At 34.4% G+C, this 27,491-nt stretch overlaps 1 protein-coding gene across 1 annotated transcript in view; it reads right to left on the bottom strand.

Moving 5' to 3' along the window:
* DSG1 (desmoglein 1) overlaps positions 1–23,923 on the bottom strand; it is a 34,141-nt gene extending 10,218 nt beyond the window's left edge. Inside the window, exons 1-10 of the mRNA XM_079109320.1 lie at positions 23,692–23,923; positions 14,895–14,930; positions 14,373–14,504; positions 13,002–13,157; positions 11,156–11,300; positions 8,187–8,353; positions 6,276–6,410; positions 5,620–5,805; positions 3,199–3,458; positions 1,479–1,618 (exon numbers count right to left, since the gene is read on the bottom strand). Of these exons, the coding sequence (XP_078965446.1) occupies positions 1,479–1,618; positions 3,199–3,458; positions 5,620–5,805; positions 6,276–6,410; positions 8,187–8,353; positions 11,156–11,300; positions 13,002–13,157; positions 14,373–14,504; positions 14,895–14,930; positions 23,692–23,739 (1,405 nt within the window). The 5' untranslated portion in view covers positions 23,740–23,923. The remainder of the gene's footprint in view (positions 1–1,478; positions 1,619–3,198; positions 3,459–5,619; positions 5,806–6,275; positions 6,411–8,186; positions 8,354–11,155; positions 11,301–13,001; positions 13,158–14,372; positions 14,505–14,894; positions 14,931–23,691) is intronic.
* Between the last annotated feature and the right edge of the window lie 3,568 nt (positions 23,924–27,491).

The raw sequence follows: 27,491 nt of genomic DNA, 5'->3' as shown, positions 1-27,491 counted from the left end.
AAAAGATTATTATATTATTATAAGTAACCTTATTATATTACTATTAATCCTATTTATTGGATTATTTCTTTACATTATAAATAGTTGCATAGTACATAAAATTTGAAAAGTATAGAATTAGGGAATGAAGTAAAACAAAACAAAAACCCATAGTAGTAGTTCCCAAGATCCACCCCTGTTGATTTGTTTTGATGATATTTTTGTCCTTAATTATGATGTCTGAACATAGTTTATTATTTGTTACATTGATAAGATCGTATGGCTCATTCCAGTTTATATTTTTTAAACTATGAGCATTCTTTCATGTTTTAATACACTTTTCATCAACATAGGATCCAAAGGTTATATAACTTCATATCAAGTGGACCATGATTTACCTGCTCAGTTGTCTATTGACTTTGCCTTCAATATTTTAATACTTATTAAAGATAGTGCTGTACTTAGCATCTCTGTGTATTCAACCTTTAACATTTAGAACCTCTGCTAAAATTATTGGAAGTAGAACTGTTGGGTAAAAATATAGGAATAAGTTGAGGTAAGTTTTTTCCCATATTGCTTAGATATATTTATTAAGTATCATTATGCCAAATAATTTAGGGAATGTGGCCAAGACTGTAAACAACAGGAACCCTGCTCTGATTTATACTGTATATTAGATATAATAAACATTAAATTAACACTTATTTGTTAGCCATCAACTAGACACTTTTCATTTAATTATGCCATTTATTCCTCAAAATTATACAATTTAAAGGTGTTATTGCCCAAATCTGGCAGGTGGGAAAACTGAAAGTTAGATGTTTTTGCAATTTCCTTAAGATTTAATTGTGTCAAAGTTAGAACTTCTAACTACAAGTCCGGTATCTACTCTACTAGATGTCAGAGAGGCAAATAATATATGACATTATATCTAAGGTGGTTTTGTTGGTGCTATTATATAAATGTGAGCTCAACTGTCTAACTGTTCATGGATATAACCCTAGAACTTTACACAATGGTTAGAACTCAATAGGTACTTTCTGAAAAAAATGGAAGCAAATATTTGGAAATGTGTAAAAGAGAGATTTAAATCTAGTCAACCTGATATTACAGTCCATGGGCTGTCACTTAACCGTGGTCATAGTATTGTTGCTTTTGTTGTTATTTTTGATCATTATCATCATATCATTCTAATTCCAAATTGTTATTGTCCCATTTCACAGAAGATTGAGGTATGGATGGGTTACATAACTTCTCTAAGATCCTATGGCTATTAAGAGATGGTACGGGATACCAGTCTTTCTCACCTCAGAGCTCATGCTTTTAGCCACTAAATTATACTGCCTCACACCTTTAAAGATTTGAGTCTTCAATATCCTATATAACAACTTATATTGGAAAAGGGTTTTATAAAAAGTATATTAATGAACATTTTAATGTCTGAATATGTTCGTATATAACTTTCTCTAGAAGAAAAAGAATTTAAATTGATTTCTTACCATCGATAGATAGAATTGTTCCTTGGTATCGTCCCCCAAGTCTGTCATATTGTTCCTGGGTGACTCTGTTTCTCAAAGTGATGATGCCTGTTTTTGAGTCAACAGCTAGCAGGTCAGCTGGATTATTTCCCATCACATATCTGTATTTGAAAGAAAATAATGTAAATCAATGTCAACTATATCTTAACAATGACTATTTAATTATAAAATGTATTTCTCTAGTCATTCATAATAAGCCCTGGGTATAGATTGCAATGATTAGAGATTTTTATTTAGGGCAGTACCAGTTATATGGACCATTCATAAGTAGGCCAAAATTTAATCTAAGAAAAAAAGTGAGTAACCATTTTTGATGAATATGTTTTTATACTTTTATGCTTCAGTCTCATTTCCCTTTGGTGGCAACAAAACCATCCTGGAAGACCTAGACCCTAGGCTGCTCTAATTCTATACTATTCTCTTATCAGAAAAAGTTCCTTTGCCTTCAAAGCTCAGCTTGATCTGCAGACCTTCCCTACTTCCACTCCTCCCCGCTAAACTCACAATGATTTTCCAAGGCCCTTTTCAATTCCAAACTTCATCCTCGCCTTGTGCATCCATCCTGTCCTCCTCCTCTCTCATCTTTGACTTCAGTGTTCTCCTCATTGACACACTTGTGAAACAAACACTGGTCATATAACACTTTCTCTGTCTCCTGCATCGTGCTAAACTCTGAGAATAGAACTTTAAGAGGAACTGGGGTGGGGAGGAGGCATCTGTCAGTGGATTCGCTCCTACGGGGTATGAGAAGCTGATCAGCGATGGTGGTCCACAGTGATAAGGTTGAGGACAGAAGTGTCGCAGTGTGTAGGAGAACACACTAACACACATTAGTAAGATCTTTTCTCCACTCTTCTTGATCGCAGTCACATGTGAAAATATATGTGTGCACAATATTTTTTTTGTGATTAAGTAGAAGATTTATACATATACAGTTCTTAACTTTATCTTTTCTTTCCTTTCTTTCTTTTTTATTTTTTTGGTACTTGAGATTGAACCTAGGGGCTAAATTGCTGAGACTGGCTGTGAACTCACAATCCTCCTGCCTCAGTCTCTTGAGGTGCTGGGATTACAGGCATGTGCCACAATGCCAGGTTTAAACTTTGTATTTTCTTATATCAAATACTCTAAGTGACAATTCAATAGGTAGCAGATTTGTCATAGAGAGTTCTTAAACTCTTTATAACGGCACATTTTTCCTTAATATAACTAATGTTTTATACCAAAATTATCGACCAACATTTAATGCTGGTAAAAGTGAAGAAAATAATCAAAATGGGCTAACTAAATCTAATTTATTGCAAGCTGAACAATTTTGAAATGTGAAAACCAGTTCCATAAAATCTTCCCTGGATTTAAGGTGGGGTAGGGATAGTGTGGACAACTAGAGCCTATGGTAATTAGCTAATTGATCAATGAGATCTATAAACACAGGCATATCAGAACTTTCCAGATATATTATTGTCACTTATCTTCACAGTTTCACCTAGTACATCTTACACACATTTTTATATTTTCTTAAATATTCCAAGTAACAAATCAGTAGTTAGTACTTTTTGCAATTGAAGGATGGTTTCAAAATAAAGAAAAATTTTAATTCAGATACTTCAAATTTTTAAAATGAATATATGTACTTATGTTCAATATGCAGTAAAAATTAGTTGGAAAATGTCATTCTTACCTAACAGTTGTTGAAGCTAGACCTGTGTCCAAGTCAGTAGCTATGAAGTCTCCTACTTTATAATTTGCTCCCATATTACTTGTTACTGCAAATGTCTTTGAACCAGGGCGGAACACTGCGCCTTCCACTACATTTAACACAACCACAGAGATTGCAGTTGCTGTAAGTTTATATTGAGATATAATTGAATGATGAAATTCAGCTTTATTTCTAACTCCAATGCTAAGTTGCAGATTGTTCATAGCTTCATAATCTAAGGGCTAGAAAATACAAAGTGAAATAGTTTTACCATAAGACAACATTTCAGGGCTAGAAAATAGAGAGTAAAATAGTTTTAGTATAAGAAAACATGTCAGAAGAAAGAGAATAATAAAAGTAATTTCTTACATTTTTTTCCATTACTGAATATAAATGCATGCAAAACCCAATCTATTCTTACTTTCTTTGTCTTTAGTTCAATGTAAATACATGCAAACATAATAAGAAGAAGTTGGTCTTAGATCCATTGTTGAAAAGGTGGCTAATAAAAGGCATGAATTCTGCACATTCAGCAAATTAAAAACTTAAAGTAATACAGGTGGTCAAAATCGTGCATCTTGTAGTGCAAAGATAACTTATGTCAGCTTCTATCAATTTATGTTTCTATTTATAACGAAGTATGGGTCAAATAAATTGGAGGTTTGATCATTTGACAAGTTTTATCCATAAAGAACTATTTAGAAGAAATTTCACTTCTGTAAATGTGACTTTTTGAGAATGTCAGGTACTGGACTATAACATTTATATTTATTATATGATAAAATTTCTTTTTTCTTCAACATATTCTAGAAAAATTAATCATATTATAAAATAATCAAGTAGTGATTTTCATTATGAAAGGTGATGTCAAAATCCACAGCTCTTAAAATCTACAAAACAACTATGTCATTATGTCCTCATGTACCAAATATAAATATATTTTTCAGAATTTTTGCATGAGAATAATTTAGATAAAAACAGAGATTCACACACTGAATCTCTCCTGTTTAGCTAAAATGAGTTCTCCTGTTTAGCTAAAAATTTTAATCTCTGTTTTAATTTGGCCTTATTTATAATTTAAAGAATATATTTATGTGTATATTACACACATATTATCTCAAATAATTATGACAAAAGATTTAGTACATGATGTTTTGTTTGAGAAAATAATTATCATCCTATTTTATGGATAAAGATATGAAAAATGTGATGAATAATTTTCTAAAGTAGCATATTAGTTTGGGGTGCAACTGATGAGGATCCAGTTTCCCTAGTATTGAGTCATACATGTTATCGCAGAAAGAATATGAATTTCTTTCTATTTGTGTTTGAATCCAGGGGCACTTAACCACTGTGCCCTATCCCCAGTCTCTTTTATTTTTCATTTGAGATGGGGACTTGCTAAGTTGCTTAGGACATAACTAAGTTGCTGAGGCTGGCTTTGAACTCAAGATTCTTCTGTCTCAGCCTCCTGAGCTGCTGGGCTTACAGGTGTGCACCACTGCACTCGACTAGGAATGTGAACTCATAGCTAGAGAAACTGAGGTTTGAATGCTGGCTGCACCACTTATCAGCTATGAGAACTTGAGGAAGTTACATAGTTTGCCTCAATCTCTTTATCTGCAATATGGGTATAATACAACCTAATTTGCAAGGATGCTATGAGAGATAAAGCAAAGCTAGTGCAGATTTCAGATATTAAATCGTATGACTCTAATAGTACAGGGTGAAACCTTCACTATCAGCTCCTTAGAAGTCAATTTTTTTTTCTTGTATCTCAGAGAAAATTTTACTGCAGGTGAATGTGGTAGATCATCAATATGGAGAGAAGGGAAATAAGAGAACACTGGACCAAATATCTGTGTTCCTAATAGCCTTGGTCAATAGCCACAGTGAGATGGGAATACGACAGTTTTGCAATCCCAGTAATTTAATTTTAATTTTATAAAAATACATGAGACGAATAAACAGCTTTTAATTTACATGGTGAATATTCTTGGCACACAATAATTGACTTAGAAGGCTGAGCATGGACACATTTTTTTTTAGAGTCCATGTTAAATCTGCTTTAAAAACATTCTGAAAATATTAACCTTAAGTATTAAGCATACTTTGTTGAAAGTGTAAAATAAGATTGTCCTTTAAAAAATGCTTTCAATTCATATTATCTTTTGGGAGTACTGTATTGATAAAAATACTTTCAAGTTAAAATCAATGCCTGTTTTTCTGAAATAATGTAAGCAGAAAGATTTTGTATAAAACAACTTAAAATCATATATAATTTTAAAGCACAATAATTTTTCTCCTTTCACTGACTCAAGTTTGTAAAATGTTAATGTCATTTTAAACAATATTTTGAAAAAAGATCAAGAAAACAAAATATTTAGGATAATTGCACCATACCTTAACAACCTTTAGAATTCCTACGTTGGTTCTTTCGTTCATTTCTATTTCAAACCAATTTCCCTCATTTCCAGAGATAAAGAAAATTACTGCCATCCAGTTAGCTGAGTATTCTTCATCCAAATCAATTACTCTAATCTGGAGCAAGTCTGAATGGAGAGCATTTTCTTCGATACTTACAGAGTACTGAAACAAAAAGTAAAAAAAACCAAAACACACACACACACACACACACACACACACACACACAAACTGTGTGAGAGAAGAACTGTATGAGGCTTATACTGATATTTTAATATTACTCATTATTTAAAGATTATATTTGTTATAATTTTACTTTTTATTGTTTAAATTTATTTTTTCCTAATGTATAAACAAACACAAAAGGTGTGTCTACATTTCAATTATAAGTTATTACAGGGTTTGGGGTTGTGACTCAGCGATAGAGCACTTGCCTAGAAGGTGTGAGGCACTGGGTTTGATTCTCAGCACCACATATAAATAAATGAATAAAATAAAGGTCAATCAACATCTAAAAAAATTTTTAAAAGTAAATTATTACATAGAACACATATATCTGTAAATAAAATTGTCCAAAATTTAAAATGTAATGAATTTAAATTATTAGATTAAAAATTGAAAGAAGAAATACTTACAGAAGACTGTTCCATGTACGGGATGTTATCATTGACATCGAGGATTTTAATGTTGCATTCACACTCTGCTGACATGCCGTCTGCCCCACCATCTCTGTCTGAGCCTCTTACAGCAAGAGAATACTGGCCATATTGCTAAAAGTACACATTACCAACAATATCATACTTGACATAGAGTCTACTTTGTCTTATGTAAAGCTCTTCTAAAAGACTGACTCAGTATTTGCAGAAGTCTATGATAGAGATAGGGATAATGCAGAATATTGAAAAATCCACAAATCTCATATGAATCAGTATGGAAGTTGCCACTTCCATTCTCAGCATTGTTTAAAAGAAGCAACACTTTTTTAAAGACCTCATGTCTTTTTAATCATAATAAGTCCAGAGGAGGGAAAAGTTGATAAATAGTGAAAGAGACCAGAATGAATAAGAGGAGAGAGATCTAGGTTTACCAAAGATTTAGGACATGAAAATTTCACACTCTTTAAATATCAGCCCCTGAATGTGTGAGAAAAATAAAGGGAGACAGTTTGTATTTTGGGGAGATTGAGGGTTGTGGTGATGGAGTTGTTGAGGTATCTGTTTTTGGTCCTATGCAATGGTGCTCACATTTTTAGAAGTTGGTAAAAACTACAGAGTTTTAAATTAAAACTTTGAGTATAACTTTAAGGTGTTCATTGTTAAAGACATCTTGGTATCTCTTCATGGCCAGTTTTCTTTATGTCTGGCACGCCTTTATTAGAGATCTTTATTGTTATAGCTACTTTGGTATTAAAGGAATCTCACTGGGATGCTTAAGAAAGTTTGAGAGAGGAAGAGTTAAATAATTTCTTCTAGTGATAATTTTCAAACTAGTTAAAAAGGAGATTTTGGTAACCTAGAAACTGCATTTGGATCTTTAAAAATATGAAACTAATCTGATTTATCCTAAACCTGAGAGTCATTAGTAGGGAGACTGTCATTTTATAATAACTATTAATAATTAAAATAAAATTTAATTATGCTTTAATTAGAAAATAAAACATCCTCATTTCATTTCTGTCCCTAACACGTATGCAGGTATGCTACATTCTATTTAAAGGCAATATTTCTTAAAAAATGAAAAGAATAGGTATTTTAAAATTAAATCATGGGACCATGTGATAAAATATAAACCGCACAATGCTGATTCTAATCTGTTAACAATCACTAGTTATTATTTGTAAATGAAAAGATTGGTTTGGGTGTTATTTCATTCGTATTCATTATTTTGGCTCTGTGATCCATTTCTGAATGTAAACCACTAGGTTGGCTACCAGTAGGAGTTACATAAAGGAAAAAATAGATGGAGGGAAGGACGAAGGGAGGAAAAGGAGAAAAAGGGGAGGGGAGGAGAGAGAGAGAGAGAGAGAGAGAGAGAGAGAGAGAGAGAGAGAGAGAGAGAGAGAGAGAGAGAGAAAGTGAGTTAGTTGTTAGTTCTGCTTCCAAGAGTTAGGTTGTGCTAGGTAAAAGAAACAAGCAAGCTTCTTCCTCTAAATATTATATTCTTGGAGTCTTTACCATGATCTCATGAACTGTGACTCACCAAGATGGAGACAACAGCAAGTGTTTCTTATGCTTATTTCATTAAAGGGCACACTTTTATTTTTTAATGGGGCTTTTATCTCTACCTTTTGCAAATTTTTAAGTCCTTTTACAATTCACTTTTCTTAAATCAAGGCAAATCCTAATCAACTGATTAAATGAAAAATGTTAGAATAAAATGTCATTGAATAATCCATGCTTTTTTCATTTAAATATATTCCTTGTTACCATTATATGAGATGGTTATATAACTAAAATTTTAAAACATTATTCTTTTTTTCTCTCAAGTATTCTTGTTTTTGGAATCAGTGCCATTGACTAAAAACCCATTTGAGGAAAAAGAATTACCTCTCTGTCTAGAAAATTATTCATTGTTCGAATTTCTCCAGTATATCTGTTGATGATAAACATTGGTGAATCGGAAGGTTCCTGTCTTATGATCTTGAAGGCTATTTTTGAGTTCAAATTGTTTGGTTCATCTGCATCAGTAGCATTGAGTCTCATCACCAGTGTATCTAAAAATGAAGAAAAATTGATTGCAAAATGTCAATTTAAGTTTTTGTTGCAGTATATGGTATGTTACCTTCTCAACAGTGTTTTAGTTAATCCATATAATGTGCATCTTATTATCTTCCATTTCTACTGCTTCAACACATCAATATCTTAGCTCCTTCCTTTACCCTTTTCTTGATAAGAGATCACATTTTACTAGAAGCTCAGACATTCCTGAAGCTGGGAAACAAAGGAAGTGTATTATTCTGAATTCCTATCTCTTATTTTAGTATAATTTCTTCTTCTGTAGGATTCTTTGTTTAGGTGAAACAAAAGGATATTAAGACCAGTTCAACTTTTTCCTGACTTTAACACTTTGAAACTGTATGATCTGGTCCTCAGTTTCCACATCTATAAATGGAGACAATTTTTGTTGAGGTTATACAAGATTTAAATAACTAATGAAGTTCCTATTGAATATGCACTTTTAATAAATAAGTATTATTTTTGTTTTGTTTGGGGCTGTCCTCAGGTAAATGCTGGATAACTTGTAGATTTAAAGAAATATTCATTTAACTACATGTAGTCCTGTCCTGTCCTTTATCTTTTCGATTGCTCTTTGGAGTGATTTTAATGAAAGGTACTAGAGACCATGAAAAACTACAAGTATTCATTTATAATCTAGAATCCTTTTCTATTTTCCAAACTGTTTCAAACAGTTTTCCAACAGGTGAAGTAGGACATTTCTTTCCTTTTCTCTTCTTTCTCCCTCTCTTCATTTTAGCAAAGTTTAAAAGTGTTTTCTCTAGGTAATTAACTACTTATGGCATATTTATATAGTGTGAAATCCAATGCAACTATTGAAAGAACTGAATAAATCAGAAAACATGGTCTGGTATGGGAATATGTTCAAAGTATATCTAAATAAAATTACATGGATTTGTATGTAAAAGGATACTTATGTCCAAAATTAGATTTACTTATGTTTATATAATTACAAAACATGTACCTAGTACATGTTAAAGTTTTCCTCTGAGGAATGGTACGAGGGAGAAGAAAGAATAGATTTTCATTTTCATTTTATTTTTTATATTGTCTGAGTAAATTTTTACAAAAAAGGATTTTTATAATGATATTTTAAAAATTCAAAGTATAGATGTAATATTTAAATGAATAAAAGTAGAATGTGAGGACTTAAGAGATTTATAAGAAATTATACTATTTAAAGGTTGAAAGTTCCTATGGTAAATTGAAGTTTTGACTTCAAAGGAGCAACCTTATTGGTTTTCATGTGTTTAGGCCAATCTTCAATGACATGATAAGTAGCTAATGTGCCTAGGTACCTTATGTATTTGGCAGTGACACATTGCCCTATACAATGATCCATAGGAGGCAATGGCTCCTTGAGATTGTCCAAGCTCTTGCAGATAAGTGTTCTAGTGGGATACATTTTCCAGTGCACCCAATTACCACTGGGGATATCTGCTTCAAATATGCATAATGGGCCATACAGGATTAAATTTATAATGAATTTCAAACACTTAAAATCAAGGACTTGACTAAAAAGCAAAACGTTTGCAGTTGGTTCTCCATATTTGTGGGTTCCACATTCACAATTCAACCAACCATGGATGAATAAAATAAAAATATTGCAACCCTGTACAGAACATGTAAAAAACTTTTTTTTCTTGTTATCCTCTAAACAATATAGCATTACATATTTATATAGTATTTACATTGTATGAAGTATTACAAGTCATCTAGGTCTGATTTAAAGTATATGGGGGGTATATGCCAGCTAAATGCAATACTAGCTATTTATATGAAGGACTTGTGCACTCATGGAGTTTGGATCTGCAGAGGTCCCAGTACCATCCCCTACAGATATTGAGAGATGGCTTTATTTATTGACTTATTGACTCATATAAGAAGTAGAAACAGTGATAGTTTTGCATTTATTTGCTGTCAACAAATGCTCTTGATCTCAAATAGATTATATGGAGCTGATTTCTATGAGTGACTTTAAAATAGTTAATTTAACATTTTTTCTGTCCCTCTCCCTCTCCCCTTTCTAGTCTCCAGCAACCACTATTTCTTTCTGCTTCTCTAATAGGCGGGCTGACTGGTTTCCACAAATGAGTGAGAACATGTGTTATTGTTCTGTGTGTGACTTGTTTCATTAACACAATTGTTTGCAAGGAGTTCAGTAAGAGGCACGATAACAGTTACTTCTGCTTCTTCTTTAGCACAGTGGGGTAACTGTTGGTTAAAACAATCTATGATATACTTCAAAATGACTAGAAAGGATGAATATGAAATTCCTAGAACAGAAAAAATGATTAATGGTTGAAGCGATGGAAATGCCTACTACCCTGATTTGATTATTATACATTGTATACATGTATTGAATTACCATAACGTGTTCCACAAAGATGTAGTATATCTCAATAAAAATATCTAACTTAAAAAGAAGCATGATGATCAGAAGGGGTGAGATTGCCCTTCCACACAATCAGGCTGGGAGACTACATGTTTATCACTATGCCCCCACCAACACTGCAAAATACTCTTGGAATTTGTTAAGAATCTTCTTCAGAGCTAGTGTATGAGTCACAAGAAAAAATCCTCCTCATTGCTTTGCACCTGCTCATTTTGAATGACAGACTGGAGCTACCTCTACAGTTGAAGGGAAAGCTTTCTCTTTGAAATGCTTTTCTATGGGTTGTCTGTAAAATCCATCATGTTTAGCTTGTAGTTGCCCGGCAGTGAAGAGTGACCTTGAAGCTAATATATTCTTGTTTACTTTAATAAAGTAGACTACTTACTTGCATTAGAATTTTCTTCTATTTGTCCTAGGAATGTAGACATGGAAAACACTGGTGGGTTGTCGTTGATATCCAAAACCCTGACTCTAAGCTCAAGAGGCCTCTCCAAATCTTGGCCCAGTGAATTCAGAGCTCGGCAATAGATCTAGGAGAGAAAAGAAGAATTACATAGTGAAAGACATACTTACTAAGTTCTTACTCTGGAGGGGGCATTATACTAGGCACTGTGGGAAATTAAAAAACACATTGTTACTATCATTTCATACTTGAATATAGGCACAATGTATATAATCAACAAGAGAAGGTGAATGTGAACATGAAGTGCTATTTAAGTGAAGGCAACATGATAAAATATATAAAGAAAGAACAAGAATAAAAATACTATGACTTTGTAAGATTGAGGCAGATCTTGGAAGAGAATTTCAACAGATGGAGCTGGGATTTGGCAGATGTTCCAAACAAAGAGATTCTTATGAAGAAATGGAGTGATGTGAAAGCTGTGTTCGAAATTAGGAAGAGGGGTTCTTGGGGGTGGATTGAGCATACGATAAAGAAGAATCACATGGGAACTTTGAAGAAATGTAGTAGGCTTTTTTTTTTTTTTTTTCCAGCAATAAAAAATAGGGTTTTTTTCTGAACCAAATATGAATGACTATGGCCCAGGAACACGTATTCAAGTTACCCTGAATGACATGTTCTGACATGTAGCATTCTGAAACCAGGAATGGCTGTGCAGGTGTTTGCAGTATTATTATCTGAAATGTGCATAAGTATGATGTTTACTATTTCATATATGTGATATGTTTCACAGAAACATGGATTGTGTGTCAAGAAAAGCTGATAGATTGGCTTGCTAATTTGGAGTTTTTGGAGAAGAAAAGGCAGGAATGCAGATTTGGAATTGAAGGCAGATTTGGAATTAGAGTAGTCATAGGATTAAGCTGTATGAGTGAAAGCAGGGAGATTGCTATTGGAAGGTGTTTTGGGATATGGATTGCTGGGGTTTTAATAGATGAGATTACAAAATCAAAGAGGGTTCACTTAGTTTTATTTTTTAGTGTAAATTAATAAGTGTTGACTACGATGACAGAGAAGGACCAAAGCAAGCAAGGGGACAAGTAGAAGAGAAATGAGAAAAAGTTGATGGAATAAGGCTCTTGAAGAAACAGGCAATTATGGGACAATGGGAATATCTTGGCATAAGTGTGGGGAAAAACAGAGAACTGATTTTGCTTTTGGATTTGATGAAGAACATTTCTGATCTGGAGGAGAGAGAATTAATTGTGGGAGTTTCTGATGGGTGGCCCCAGCCTTTTAAAGCTGGTCTCAGAGTCAATTGTGTAGGGCGAAATGAGGTTGGGGGTTTGAAGAGAGAGGTTGCTGAAGCTCATGTCAGCTCCTGTAAAAAATGGAGGGTCATCCAGGTAAGGATGAAAGAATGTCCAAGTCTTATTTAGAGCTCAGGAGAGTTTGAGCAGGGTGAATTTATAATCAGATATGTTCTCTCAGAACAGAATCCTTCAATAGTGGCTTTGGAATGGAAATGAGCCAACATTTTCAACTGAATTTTTTAAAAAGGAGTAAAAGTTAGATACTTGTTCCTGCAAATAAATATTCTAGTTTGCCACAGGGGCTGACTAGACACTGACATTTTTGCTAATGCTTAAGTGAAATATTTCTTTCTCTCTTAGTTTTCTCTGTATCTATTGTATATTGAGATTCTTGAAATGAAGTCAAGCATGCATCTGAGTTTAAAAATTTCCATGAATAACATAGGCCTGAACATAAATACGTCAATGTGTGTGTGTGTGTGTGTGTGTGTGTGTGTTACATGAAACCCACTTACAATGAAAAATGGAGTGACCTCTCGATCAACTATGGATGTTATATTAATTTCACCAGTTTTTTGGTTAATAATGAAGATCCCATAAGGTGGTTGATCAATTCCTACTCCAGAGATACGGTATGTAACTTGCTGGTTGGCAGCACAGTCTGAATGGATCTGCAGAAAGAACACAAATGAAAATATTACCGGGAGTAAGTAAAGAGTTCTATATTGGTTATACGACAGTTGTGTTTCTTGAGAATTGCTGAATGTGTTGTCCCTGTCATCATTTGGGAAATGTTGAAAACAGAGAGTTATTTTCCTTGACTTAAGTGTAATACTTTATGTTCAATGATAATGGCCATATTTTTAATGGTAACCAACAATCAATAAAACAAATTCAATTTCTATTTCTACTACTAAGACCTAAAAAAGTAAAACGTCATCCCAATAAATCTAAATCTGTGCACTCGTCATTCATTCAACATTCATAATTTGAATTTGTGTGACTTTCAAGCTCTGTGTGAGTACTGGGTCTGGAAGAAGGAGCTCCTTCTTCTCTCAGGAGTTCAGTGATGCTCTCGTTATATAACTTTGTCAGATAGTCAAGAACTTTAAAAGTTTTTAAAAGGTTTAAAAAGAAAGTTTTAAGTTCATTTATGTAGGTATCAAGTTCCTTGGCGCTTTTAATTCTGAAAGTGTAGAGGATGCATTAGCAAAAAAAGAAGGAGGCTGCTCAAATGAATGGCTATAGAAGTCAGAACTCTTTTTTTGAGATAAAGCATTGTATGATCGCAAACAAATCCTATGGGAATTCTATGTGTATCTGTGTGAATGTGTGTGTATATTTGTGTGTATCTGTGCATGAACCTATATATCTGTGTGTGTCAATTTGTGTGTTTCTGAGTATAGTTGTGTGTGTGTGTGTATGTGTGTGTGTGTGCGTGTGCAGAGAGGAAGAAGGAAAATCAAAGTAAAAATCTAGCATGGAAGATGCACCTGTAAATGTTCCTAAATAAGTACAAAAGTAGGATTCAATTCTGATAGACTATGAAGCAGAAAAAGCACGTGCTGAAATGGTTCCTTTGAGTGTGACAAATGCTAAATTCTTCAAATCACAACATTTTTTTTTTTCATTTAGACTTCTGGGTGGCACACACTCACATGTGTTAATTTTGCCAGCAAGGTGAGTCAATGCTTAATTGTTCATTTGAGTGAACAAATTTCCTAATCGGTTGTTTTAGGAACTTCAGATTTTACAATTTGAATGATTATAGTTCTCTGTCATACTTCTCAGTGAGATGTGCTCACTACACATTTAAAAGACAACTTCTTTTGAAACCTGAATACCATCCATTTGATTCTCATCTCTGGTTTCAGGGTGACAGTTACCTTGGCAATTGGGTTTCTCTTGGAGTTGTCTTCCCCTTCACGGCAGGCTGCAGCAAATTTGATCCACTCACGTTTTTGCCTTCTGATTGAATTCCACTTGATGGTGCCATTTTTAGTGTTATAATCTCTAACCTTGAATAGGGAGGACAAAGTAATAGTATTCATTATTTATAATTCATATTTTACTGGAGATTTTGGAGGAGGGGTAAATTATTATATTAAAACGAAAGGATGTTTAATCGGGGAAATTGGCAATTTTAGTAGTCTATTAACTTCAGCATTACATTAACATTTTGTTTATTTATTTTTGAATGTATCTTATTTTTATTTTGAGACAGGGCCTCCCTAAGTTACTGAGGCTGAACTTATGATCCTTCTGATTTAGCCTCCTAAAGCACCATCATACCTGGTTTACATTAACTTTACATGTTAGAATGAATTTTCTTTGGAAAAAAATTTGTTATAAATATCTTTCTCTTTTTTAATCAAAAATTATTTTTCAAAGGATTTGAGGTAAATTACCTGGATTCGAAATTCACTGTTAACTTCCGCCACAACCTATATAAAAAAAAAAAACAAAACAAAACGATAATTACAATAGTCTTGTGAGTTATTAGAATTATTTATCACTCTGAATAACTGATGGATCTGGCTTGGCTCTGGGGTCTGGTGAGAATACTAAGAATTCTTCCTGTTTTTACTACTTTTCAGTTTGCTTTCCTTTTTTTTTTTTTTTTTTTTTTGTGGTGCTGGGGATTGAACCCAGGGCCTTGTGCTTGCAAGGCATGCACTCTACCAACTGAGTTATCTCCCCAGCACTGCTTTCCTTTTTATTACTTAAAAAAATTTTTTTTTCATTCTTGGCTATGTAAATACTCATAACCACATATTCGAAGCTAAATCCCAGGAGGAAGAAGGGTTGGGAAATCAGGCTTTCTTAGTAAATACTGATCTTGAAGAGCTGGAGGTATTCTGATACTATGCAGTGACAGTCAATGGTAAGTCCTATACTAAAACTTGGGGCTATGGTTGCAAGATTTGACATGCTACAAATGGAAACAAAAAATTGTTCAAATTGAAGGAGAGAGATGTCTAGAAGCTTGATAGTAATTCTTCCTTTACACTCCAGATCTAGATGGAACTAGTCTAGAATTAGTCTTCTTGGAAATTTTAGGAAGACAACTTTCTTGTCTGCTTTGAAAAATTAAAATAGAAGTTCCAAAGTAAAAGCAAATAACTTCCTATATGTGAAAATGAGTTCATATTTGATGTTTTATTGTTAGCACTAAAACTGAAATCGATGATATAAATGCATCCTTCCATAGCACGGAGATGAAAATGCAGGAGTGTATAAATTGCTGGGGATGGAGTGCCCATTAATCTTTTCTTCTACAATTTCCCTGGTCAAACAAGTATGCTGATCAGAGTTCTGCCTAGTTTAAGCTCTGGCCTTGATCTTTACACATGGTTAGTAGCAAAACATCAGGATAATTTAATTTCTTTTCTTTTTTTTCTAAAACACGCAAATATTTCTTAAAATATAAGACACACACATTTCAAGTTTGATGTGTCCATATGTTTGTTTAAATATACTTTAAGCATGGATTTGATGGCTAGTTTGCATTTGTTAGGTTTTAGATTGCACTTAGAATCCATTAAAGATGCCATACTTCCTTAGCTTTTATTTCTCCCTAAATAAGAGATGTTCAATGTCTAATTGAGTTTTTTCCAAATTGCAAAGAATGAAAATTGTTTTTACAATCAGACATTATCTGCATCACTGATATGAGAAATTATAGGTTGCATTTTTCAAATACTAGAAATAGCAATTTTTAAATATGGTAAAATACTTTTTATAGTTGGTTTTTAACTTCACCCTTAAAGAAAATGTATCTTCCCAGTCTCCAAGTGTGAATTTTTAAAAAACTGTCATGACTTTAACCTATAAAAGATGTAGGGTGCGCTCACTTCTTGGGACTTTAGAACATCAGCCATGGCCCCCTTCTCCCTGCCAGGAGAAGTCTGTATTATTAACTTTAAATAAAACCTGCTTAATATGCTTGAAAAAAAAAAAAAAAACTGTCATGAGTGATAATTCAAGAAAACATGTATTTATGGCTAACATGAGTAGTGTGAAAAGAGAATTATTCACCCATGATGTAGTGTTAATCGTAATTATCACTGTTGCAATTAGCTGAGTGATAACTAAGTACTAGGCAATATGTTTAGAGGATTTAATCTTTTCGGGAGGGGCTCCACATCAAAGCTAATGGGATTTTTTTTGTATTTTATTTTGTTTTGCTTTTATTGTTGCATTATAATTATATATAACAGTGGGATTCATTATGCCATATTTCTACATGCGCATAACATAATTTGATCAATGCTGTTCCCCAGTACCTTTCCTTTCCCTCCTGCCCTCCCTTCACCAATTTGCTTGCTATGTATTTAATCTTCACAACAAAGTTGTGTGGTCACTATCAATATTATCTTCATTTTACAGATGAGGAAACTGAGTTTTGGCTATTAACTTATGACTACATACGACCCAATACATTTCAGGTTAAACTTGTACTTGCGGGTTTTACAATAAAGGGTATGTTGCCTCAAAACATATTGTACAGAATTGACATAACACTTTAGAGAACTCAAAAATTTCTGATTTTAATCTATTATCCTTGTGATTACTAATGTTTTATATGTAGTAACAACGATGACAGTAGTAAAAGGGAAAAAAGGAAATTCAGCGGCCTAAATGTTTGGCACATGTAGCTGAGATGTTATCTGTAGAGTCCATCTTGAATGCAGAATTGAAAGGTTGTTCATGCAAATGCATTTTTCTCGCTACCTGTCAAGGTGGAGTACTTCTCCCTCTTTGCTGTTTGTGGAACAGGGTTGGGGGGGGTCAGATACCTTATTTGTCAGTTTGGAAGTCATTTCTTCATAGCTACAGAGCTACGTATACATCTGTTATCTGTTTTTGCACTTCCCTTCCTGCAGTGAGGTGTCCTGTCTGTTGTTTGTTTTGGAACGCTGTCCCGGATGACTAAGAGGCCTTCCCAACTTTATGAAGCTGGGTCATTCTTTTTCCCACGAGAGGCAACTTAGGCAGGAGACCAAGCAGGTTTCAGCATCATGTCAGACTCTCAATTGGATAGGTAATTAAAAACTGCCAGGTCTGCTTAAAAATGTGGTGGGTTGACCTAAGCTTATTTTCTTTTGCTCAGAGTCTAGAATAAACTCAGATACAATGTCACTCTTGGACTTTCAAAGGCAAAATAGTGACATTTAAAAAAAAATCACTGGGGAGAGTCAGAAAACCTTCAATGCATTTTCTAAATTCTCTGAGCTTTTGTTTGTTCATTTGTAAAATAGGTGGAGCAACTTACATACAAATACCTTTCCAGTTCTAACATCTTACCCCTGTGTTCATTAGGAAAGTAAATATTTATGGGAGAGACGGAATAAAAATTGTGAACGTACTCAGACAAGAGTTAGTAGAAGTGATGAGAAAAGGAAGCAGTTACAGGATGTGAGCAGTTCAGAGTCTTCAATCAAGTCTGGCTGGAGGTGAGGAGAAGCCAAACCTGAGCAGCGGCAGTAGGAATTGACAGGGAAATATCAACACAGAGATATTAGATAGAATTGACAGAACTTGATAGCAGATGGGATGGGGTAATCAAGAGAGGAAAAATCTCAGATGACGGTCATTTTAAAAAGTGAGCCTGGAAATAAGGAAGTAGTAGAATTTAGCAGACTGAACACATTGAGATGCCAGAGAAGTGCCCAGGTAAAGATCCTTAACCGTTTGAGATAAGCATCCGCACCTTGAGCAAAAGTTCAGCCTGGACACCTAGATTTGAAGTCCCTGTGCTCAGGCAGGAGAGTTGAAATCATGGGAGAAGCTGAAATTCTTAGAGTAAAGAATACAGAAAAGAAATTGCCTGTGGCTGAGAGGACAGCAGGGGAATTCCAACACATATAACGGGAAACAAGTTTAACAAACAAGAAATAAAGAAGCAGAGAAGGAGTGTGACATAGAAACAGGAGGAAAATATAATGCATTTTAACAGATCACAAGGGAAGGGGAAATCTAGACAGATGGTGTGTGAATGAGTATCAGATGATATCTTTAAAAAAGGTGTAAAGGTGAAACCTGAGGAAGACCTGAGGTTTTCGGTAATCTTTGAGAGAACCTTTTCATGTAGATAGAACAAATAATCACGGGACTTAAAAAGATTAAGGAATAAAGAGGAGGGAGGATGACCCCTAAGATGGTTGCTTTTTTAAGAAATTTGTCGATAAAAAGAAACAAAGACAAAATAAAATAATTCGATATAGGAATCAAGAAAATTTTGGTGGGAAAGGGAGATCTCTGGATTTTTGAAAGTTGAGGAAGGAGACAAGGAGTTTTTGGTTTAAAATAAAAGAGATTCTAAGAGAAGATGCTCAACAGAGGTGTTGTAATGGAGGCAGGAGGATGAAATAGGCAGAAGAAGAAAGGACTTCAGAGACAGAGGACAAAGAGGAGTGGAGGATGGAGACCAGAAATTGATTAGGCAAAGTAAGCTGAAGGACATTGCTCTGACCTTGTCCCTGGAGTAAGGTTGAGGTTGTTTTCTGACAATTACAGGAGTAGTTTGGGCGGAAATAATTCTGCAATCATGTTAAGAAGTTTGTGGTGGAAGCTGACTCAGTGAGGAATACATGGCAACCTCTAAGTGTCTTTCTGTTGCCCACTGATTACAGGTGTGGGGATGGTCACTTAGCCAATCTGTGCCTTAATTGCCTCATCTGTATATGAGACTAAAGCCTCTCATAATCCTAAAATTTTGTGAAAGTATGAACAATCCATCTAAAGTACATCCTCAGTGAGTTCCTCTGTTCATCTTTGTTTTACGAGACAATTCATTCATTCATTTCGAAAAGCCAAAGGATTTAAATTGCACGGTAATTTTAATGATTCCCTAATTGCAGTTGTAGCATTTTTTCAATATTGAAGTTTATATTTTCACATAATAAAAATAGACCTGAGAAAGTAATTTTATAAGGAAAATCTCTTGCATTTAATAATTCTGAGCATGAACTTGTTAAACATCAAATATTAATGTATTTTACTGCTATGTATGTCACAAGGATGAATTTGAAGCAAAGGTAAAATGTCATTTACTTCTTTTTAAAAATCTCCCCTTTTTCTTTTGTTTACAGTTCCAACAAAGGATATCAATCTGAGGTTGACAACCTCTTAATTGGTTGATTTCTCACATTTATTTGTTTGTGTATTTCTTTGACAAATATGTAATGAATGTGTATTATATGGATCTAAGGCTACATTAAGACTTAAAAAGGTCTAAATCCTAAAAATATTATGGTAAGCCTTAGAAGAAATGTCAAGAAAATGCAATACTATATCATAAAATGTTAAGAAAATCCAAATTGATTTTTTCCATGTTTAGTACCTTGATTTTTTTGGGAGGGTGTGTGTGAGGGAAGAGGAATAAAATTATTCCCAAATCCCTCTGCTCACTGTGATCAGATACCTGTTAAGCAATCTTGCACTTGGTCAAGTCACTGTGAGGGACACAAAGGTGAACCAGACATAGAACCTGCCTTCAAAGAACTTAGAGTCAAGTAGACTCATAAGCAGCTATGAATTTGTGGAGATGTGATTTCTCATCAGAGCAGTGTAAAACACTGCACTCTGTTTCCATAGACCAATTAAGAGTATGGATCAGCTGCCAATGGCATTAAAAAGAAATTTCGATCCAAGTCCGTTAAAGGAATTTGCGTGCCAAGCATAACCAGGGAGGGTGGCATGACCCAGCACTCTGTGAGGGCGTTCCCTCAGTTGAGGACTGAGCATCATGAATCTACCTGCAATGCCAGGCAGAGCAGGCTTCCAGCTCATACAGTAGGCAGTGCCTATTAGGACACAATGATACTAAGCAACAGTGCCCTTGATGAACATGGAGTGAAGAGCTATCAGAAGTTACGTGTTCTGGATGTTGACAAAAACGTCATTTTTTTAAGGGTCATGAGACTCTTCAAATATGTGAATTTTGTCCCTTAGGGTCAAGTCTTCAGATTTATCAAGACAGCATTCCTAGTGCTTTAGGTTTTCCTATTGAAACCTGATGATGGCAAAATGCTTTTACTCTGAGGCAACTCACACTAATTGAGTGGTGATAAATGGGCACTCCTTTTTATGTAAAGGTGAAAGAAGATGCTGATCCCGAATCTGCATTGAAATAGTAATTCTTTTTTTAACACTATCACAATGGAAATGATTATGAGTAAATATAATTTATGAGTTTCACTGAATAGATGAACAGACCTACTGCTTCCATTTTCTATAAAATATTTTACTGAAATATTGATCTCCATAATGTATGTAACTACAATATGTGCACAAGAAAGCAGAAAGCTCTCTTTGTCATGTCTGTTTGATTTGTAATAGTTTGTTAGTCCTCTCCTGCTTTACGTGACAGTGAATACAGTTAAGGGAACTTAGGGTGTCTGGTTCAAATCAGTTAAAAAAATGAATATTATATTCAGTGTATTTTAGTCTCAGTACAATCAGGCAGATTTTTTTCTTCCCTTCTTTCCTTCCTTCCTTCCTTCCTTCCTTCCTTCCTTCCTTCCTTCCTTCCTTCCTTCCTTCCTTCCTTCCTTCCTTCCTTCTTCCTTCCTTCCTTCTTTTCCTTTCTTCTTTTTTTTTTCAGTACTTTTTGAGACCGGGTCTTGCAAAATTGCCCAGACTGACCTCAAACTTGTTATCTTCCTGCCTCAGCCTCCTGAGTTCCTGGGATTACAAGCAGGCACAACACCTGACCAGATGTCTTGTATTTGGTACATAGGTAACATTGTTCTATTGCTAAAAGAACATACATTCTAACTATTCCCTCCACTTGAAACCCTAATTTCGTGGAAGAAAGGAGAGAGAAGGAGGAGGAGGAGGAGGAGAAAGATGAAGAAGAAATCAATGTAAATCAATTAATGTTTTTGGCTTGCAGTGTTACAGCAGGTGTGGACTATTTGTCCAGAAGACTTGTCTGAATACTGGGACAGTCCTCAAACAACCCTGATCACTTTGAGAGGAGCTCCTGTGCTTTACTGTCTCTGACTAAACCCACTAGTTTGAACAGGGTCTGAAACTTTCACATATACGGAGCTAGTTACACAATATGCTGTGAACAGACAGTTTTCCAGCTCTCAAATGGCTTTGCATTAAGAATACTATCAGTTTAAATATCTTAAATATCTTCACAATATGTTGCCACATGGATTTTTATTTATGAGTTGGAGCAGAGAAAAATATAAAGAAGTTTGTGTAGTTTTTTTTTTTTTTTTTTTTTTTTTTTTTTTTTTTTTTTTTAGGCATACATTTATAGTGAGGCTAGAAGAAGAGATTGAAAGAGTTTGCTATAGTGGTGGTCGTTTTTAGGGAAAAGACATTCTAAAGCAAGAGACAGATTAATGATTCCAAAGGACAGTTACCGAACCTATCTGGTAAAATCAGCAGTAAAAATAAATTATGACCTTCAAAGTCTTAGAAAGTGAAGTGTTCTATGAAAAATGTTATGCTGTCAATATGAAAAATAAGACATTTCAGGTCATTACAATATAAGTTTTTAAAGAAATATTTTCACAAGACATGAGAAACTTGTGATTGATTCCAAAGTAAAATATGGCCAAATGTTCCCCATTCTTCCCAAATCAATCTGCAAACATAGAAGCTATCTGAGGTCAAAAATTAAAGCACAAAAGCCCAGAAACCTCTCTCCAAAGAAAGTTCAATGAAGATACATGATTTTGATAAAATGATATGTTTTGATAAAATGATACTGAAGAATGATTAATTAGGAGATAGCTGCTTAAGGGAATTTTATAGGATGAAATTAATTAGAAATGATCATATAAATCAAGAAATAGGCAGATCTCATAGACACAATTAAAGTATATAAACATTTGAAAAACTGTTCAATTGAAACAATTCAATAAACCTTAGCTAAATTTATATGAAAAATTTCTGTGAAACCAGAAATAAAAAAAAAAATTTGATTATTTGGCGATACATGAATGTTCCTATGGCCAAATGACAGAGTGGGTAAAGCTTATTGACTATGGTTATGTCTCAAGTTGTGATAGCAACTGAAACTGAGAATCCATGGAACAGTCTGTGGAATAGGAGTGACATTTGAAGTGCAGCTTAGAACTAAAGGTATCAGCTTACCGATGCTCATTTGTAACTTAATGTACTATTATGAACCCTCTTCATTAATAAATGGAATTTAAACTAACCAGCAGACTTTGCATCAAAGATCTAACTTGCTATTATACAAATCCAACATTCCAGTTCAGAAGTTAAACAAGTAGAAACAAATATGAACCACATCCTGCCAAAGCTGGAGGGTGATTTAACTGGCACTTGTCTTTTGGGATTACATTAACCTTGCGGTGAGAGAGACTATGACTTTAAAATTGTTGTGCAAAGTGAAATTGATATAAGTATTGGTGTTGCACTTAATATTTATCAGCTCTAAAGAGAAAAGTAATAATATGTAAGGGGGCAATGATAAATCATTTCCTGACATTGACTGAGCATTAAATGTACAACTTTTACATCAGTCATTACTGACTTTTCAGTGGTAAGAACAAATAGAGTGATAATTATACTTACCCCTAATTATATCCTTCACCTACTATGTTATTTATAAATCTTCTAAACTGACATTTTTTTTTGAGATTAGAATGTTTTAAATCAAATCATAATAAGTAGTGTGGGCTTTTGATATTCATGGTGTGGATCCTGATGACATTTGGGTCCATGAGCTTGTGAGGCGGGTCACAGACTGATGACTATGATTTAAATTTATATGAATCTTATTCTTTTTGTTTTAAATATTACAGTCACTCTGCCACCAAATAAATCAAAAGATTGAAAAATGTTGAAAGTGGATAATAAGGACACACCTGCAATGCTTATTTTAAAAGCCCACCTGCCAATGAGAATTGGTACAGTGACACCAAGGAGTGATAAGAATTTCCCCAGTGCAGTATTTCCCAGCATGTCTTAGCAATGATTTTGATGTCAGCGATGTGATATGTTGAATGGACACTGATGTATTAATATGATCTGGAGTCTTCAATTAAAGAGAGAAACCCTATTTAAAAATCTACTTCATAAAATCACCTTGTCATTAACATAAACTTTTAATGGGTTTAGGTTAGAAGCACCACCAAATAACATTTTCTAAAAAGTTCTCACTTGCTTACGATGAGGATGCATATGAGGATTTTTTTCGTAGATTCCACTTACCAGGAAAATGAATAGCACTGCAGCTGTTCGGAGGGAATGCCAGTCCATTGCTGCCGCTGGGTTCCCTTACATCCAAGATCTAGGGAGTTTTGTTTGTTCTTCTCTGTTCTTTTTCTTTCTCCCACTCAGCTGGTGTCTGATTAAAATAATTTCTCAGTAGATGTTCGTACATGCAGGCTTTGAGGTGTTTCTGCCTTCTCTGGGAGAAGGACTGCAGGTACGTATAACCAGTCCGGATCCCCACCCTAAAAACTTGGGCTGGTCTCACTGAAATGCTTGACAAGATCATCATTGCTCCCAGGGAAGAGCTTAGGGACACACCCTTCTTCCAGCTGAAAAGCAACCCTCTGTGGGGAGAGGAATATTCACTTCCCTACAAAAGTTTACAGTGATGGGCACTTAAAGTGACCCCAAATAAGGAGGGTTGTGCAATTGACAGGGGCTTCTGATCATAGCCCTTATTTACAGGTTGTTTAGCTTCTTCCCATATTAAAAAGGCAGGTACAGTTTGACTGTTCATATTCTTCAGAAAATGATCCAGCCCATGTTTAGAGCCAAACCCTCAGGTCAGGGTAGAAAATTATAAGCTTTCCATTTTAGTAGATGCTAGGGAAGATACAGTTATTTTCTAAGTTTCTTAAGAGACAGAAAATTTGCCCATGTTTAGAATAAACTTATTTAAAAAAAATTCATTAATCCAAATAAGCAAAACTATGGTACTTATAATTATTAGGTTCTCTACATAAATAACAATTCCCTGTAAGTGACAGCCTAGTCCAGGTAAACCTCCATATTCTCTCTAAATGAATAAATGAATACTTTTCTCTCACCAATTATTTTTCTTCCTTTTAGATTCTGTCCTTTTTCAAATGCAGCAACACAAAATTTAAAACGTCGATAAGCTAGGTTCAAAGTAAACAATGAAATGACCAATTAAAATCCTATCGATAATTTTTTAAAGGACATTTCAGTGCCTGCAATGCTAATGGAAACACAGAAAGTTGTTCTTCAGGTGAGGTGGGTTAAAAGTCAGCAATGATTCCCAAGCACAGAGCCAAGAATCCACACCGTGAGCCAATTAGAACATAGGGAATGGCTGCCCACACATGCAGGTGGAAAACTAATTGCAGTCCTGAGGGTTTTAAAAATAAATAGTGACCCTCACAGGGCACCACTGGAACATATTCTTGTGATATGTTCTCTTCAGTTGACGATGTCTAGTATAAATACTGTGAGTGGCAGGAAGTCTTACAGATGCTGGATGCCTTTAGAGTTTGAAAGGGCAGTCTGGTACAACTCACTTACTCAAGATGTCGATTATGGTCAAAGGATGCTAAAAAAAATCCCAGAAAGTCAGGATATCTCTGAGGATCAGATAGTTTAAAGAATGCTGTTATTTCACTACAGATGTGGGGCAGAGTTACTTAGGGTTTTGAAATTTCATGTGGTTTATCACAGAGCTCAGAGGTATGGAGAAAGGCTGTCTATGTCTCCTTGCAATGAATAAAAATGCTATGACAAACTGGGTCAATGTAAATGAAATAAAATAAAATAAAAGGAATGAACTGGCTCAATTTCTCATTAGTCAAATAAAACAGAATGTGAGTGCTGACCTATGATTCAAGTCTGAGCAATGTATTAGTGGTAGGATTGTCTGATCGTGAATGACAGAAGACTCACTGAGCACCAGAAACCAAAGGACCTACTCTTGTACCCTTCCAGTGAACGCATTATCTATCTTGGATTCTGGGCATGATGCCAGGTTATGCCAGGGTCCTCTTCATCCAATGAATTACCCTTCCCTAAGCCCAGTTCTGTCTCCACCCCTAACTCAATGCCCTGCTCCAACAATGCCAACCACCTGGAGACTTTTCAGGGCAGCAACCTCTCCAGACTTCTGCAGAAGGGATGTGGCAGAACCCCAAGGCTGGACATGACAGTCTTGATGATCACATGAGAGCTGAAGACATTAAGCACAGTGGGAGAGAGAATTCATGAATCACTATTCCTGTTCCTTTGCCTCTTCCCCTGGTTTTTTAAAATTTTTTTATTTTTTCTCTCTCTTACTCATTTTAATCTCCTTAGAACAGTATTGTCCAACAGAACTTTTTTGCTATGTGGAAATATCCTCTTTCTCTGCTCTCCAAAATGGTAGCCACTTGCTATATGTAACTATTGATCATCTGAAATGTGACTATTATGTGGAAGAACTGAATTTTGAAATTCACTTATGTTAATTTAAATATAAATTTAAATAACCATGTGGCTACTGGCTACCCTATTGGACAGTTCAAAAGAGTTGGAAGAGCACTATTGCTTTTATTATCTTCTGTCTTACTCCAAAAAACTACTTCTATCTTTTGAAAACTTAACTTCCTTTAATTAGATTTCCTCAACTGGGGGAATGCAAGTTTCTTTCAGTTTCCAGTCAACACCTCTAATTCCCTTTCCTTTATGTAATCTTATTTCAGTTGAGTCCAATCTCTTTTCTTGTCTCCTTACTGATTGTCTTTCCCAATGCCAGTGATTTAAAACATAGGCAACCCAAACCCTTCTCATTTCCATATCCACATTTTCTTAATCTTATATTGCAGTCACTGCATCTGTGACTTGACACCACACTGTGGCATAACTACTCAACATTTGCTGCTTCTCTCTGATCTGCACATATTCACACCATTTTTACTCTCACCATTGGCTAGTATATATACCACCCCATAGGTGCCTACAGTTCTCATTTCGTGAAAATTTTAAGAAAGTTAGGGTGACTTTTCTCTTGGAATTTTTCCTGGCGATCTAACAAAGTTTCCTGTGGAAATCAAAGTTCTTTTGGGAAGCAAATTTTCCTCTCTTTGATAAGGCATTGCAGACTCCAGAATATCATCCATCCCAAGTGTCTGCATTTCTGTATTTGTTCATGGCTTAGGATACCATAATGCTTTCTTGAAAGATGAAAACAGCATCTTTAAAGATGGTAGCTTTTACTGGCTTACGATTTTTTAAGATTAATTCTGGTAACAGTTCACCATCATGTACATAGTGCCCATAGCATGGGCTTGTATGTCAGAGAGATGTTTTGGAATATGCTTTTATATCATGTACGAACCTCTGGTTTCATGTATGTGTCAATAGTACTCTAGTAAGCCCTATAATTTAAAAAATATATATAAAAGGTAAACATAAATCTTAAAGTGGAGAAGAAATAGAAGTAAACATGATGAAGATAATATAAAAGAAAAAAAGTTGTTTTTACTTCTGTAGTCATATTCCTATGAGGTATATTGTTTCTAAATCTTGTTCATATTGCTCAAAATTAGATTGCTGCTTAATGAGCCAATGTCACACACAAAAGGTTTAGATGGGGGCTGCTATTTTAGATAAAGATTTTTCTTTTTATTTGTAACAATTAAACGTAATTTTTGATCCTTAATTAGATTTTTGGTGTGAACAAAACAACTATAAAAACAATTTTGGGATACTTGGGGAAATTTTCATATAAACTATTAGAGAATTATTATAGATTTTATTTGGTTATGTAGTATTATGTCTTTATTTTTGTAAATATGTATTTATGTAAGAAGGAAATTTCATGATGAGAGAAATTTTCTCTATGTTTTTTCAGTAATAGCATAGATGAAGTGAATATGGCTAAATGTTATCAACTATTAAATGGAAATGAGAGTATATGGTATTCTTAGTGTTTTTTTTTTGTTTATTTCAAGTTTATATAGTATAAAAATAATAAACTTATAGCAGGGTTTGGAAAATTATGGTTATGGGCCAAATCTGGCTTACTGCCT

The sequence above is a fragment of the Sciurus vulgaris genome (genome assembly GCF_902686455.1).
Source record: "Sciurus vulgaris genome assembly, chromosome: 13".
NCBI classification, from domain to species: Eukaryota; Metazoa; Chordata; class Mammalia; order Rodentia; family Sciuridae; genus Sciurus; species Sciurus vulgaris.
The sequence above is the reverse complement of the archived record's forward strand: the minus strand, read 5'-3'. Positions and strand labels throughout refer to the sequence as shown.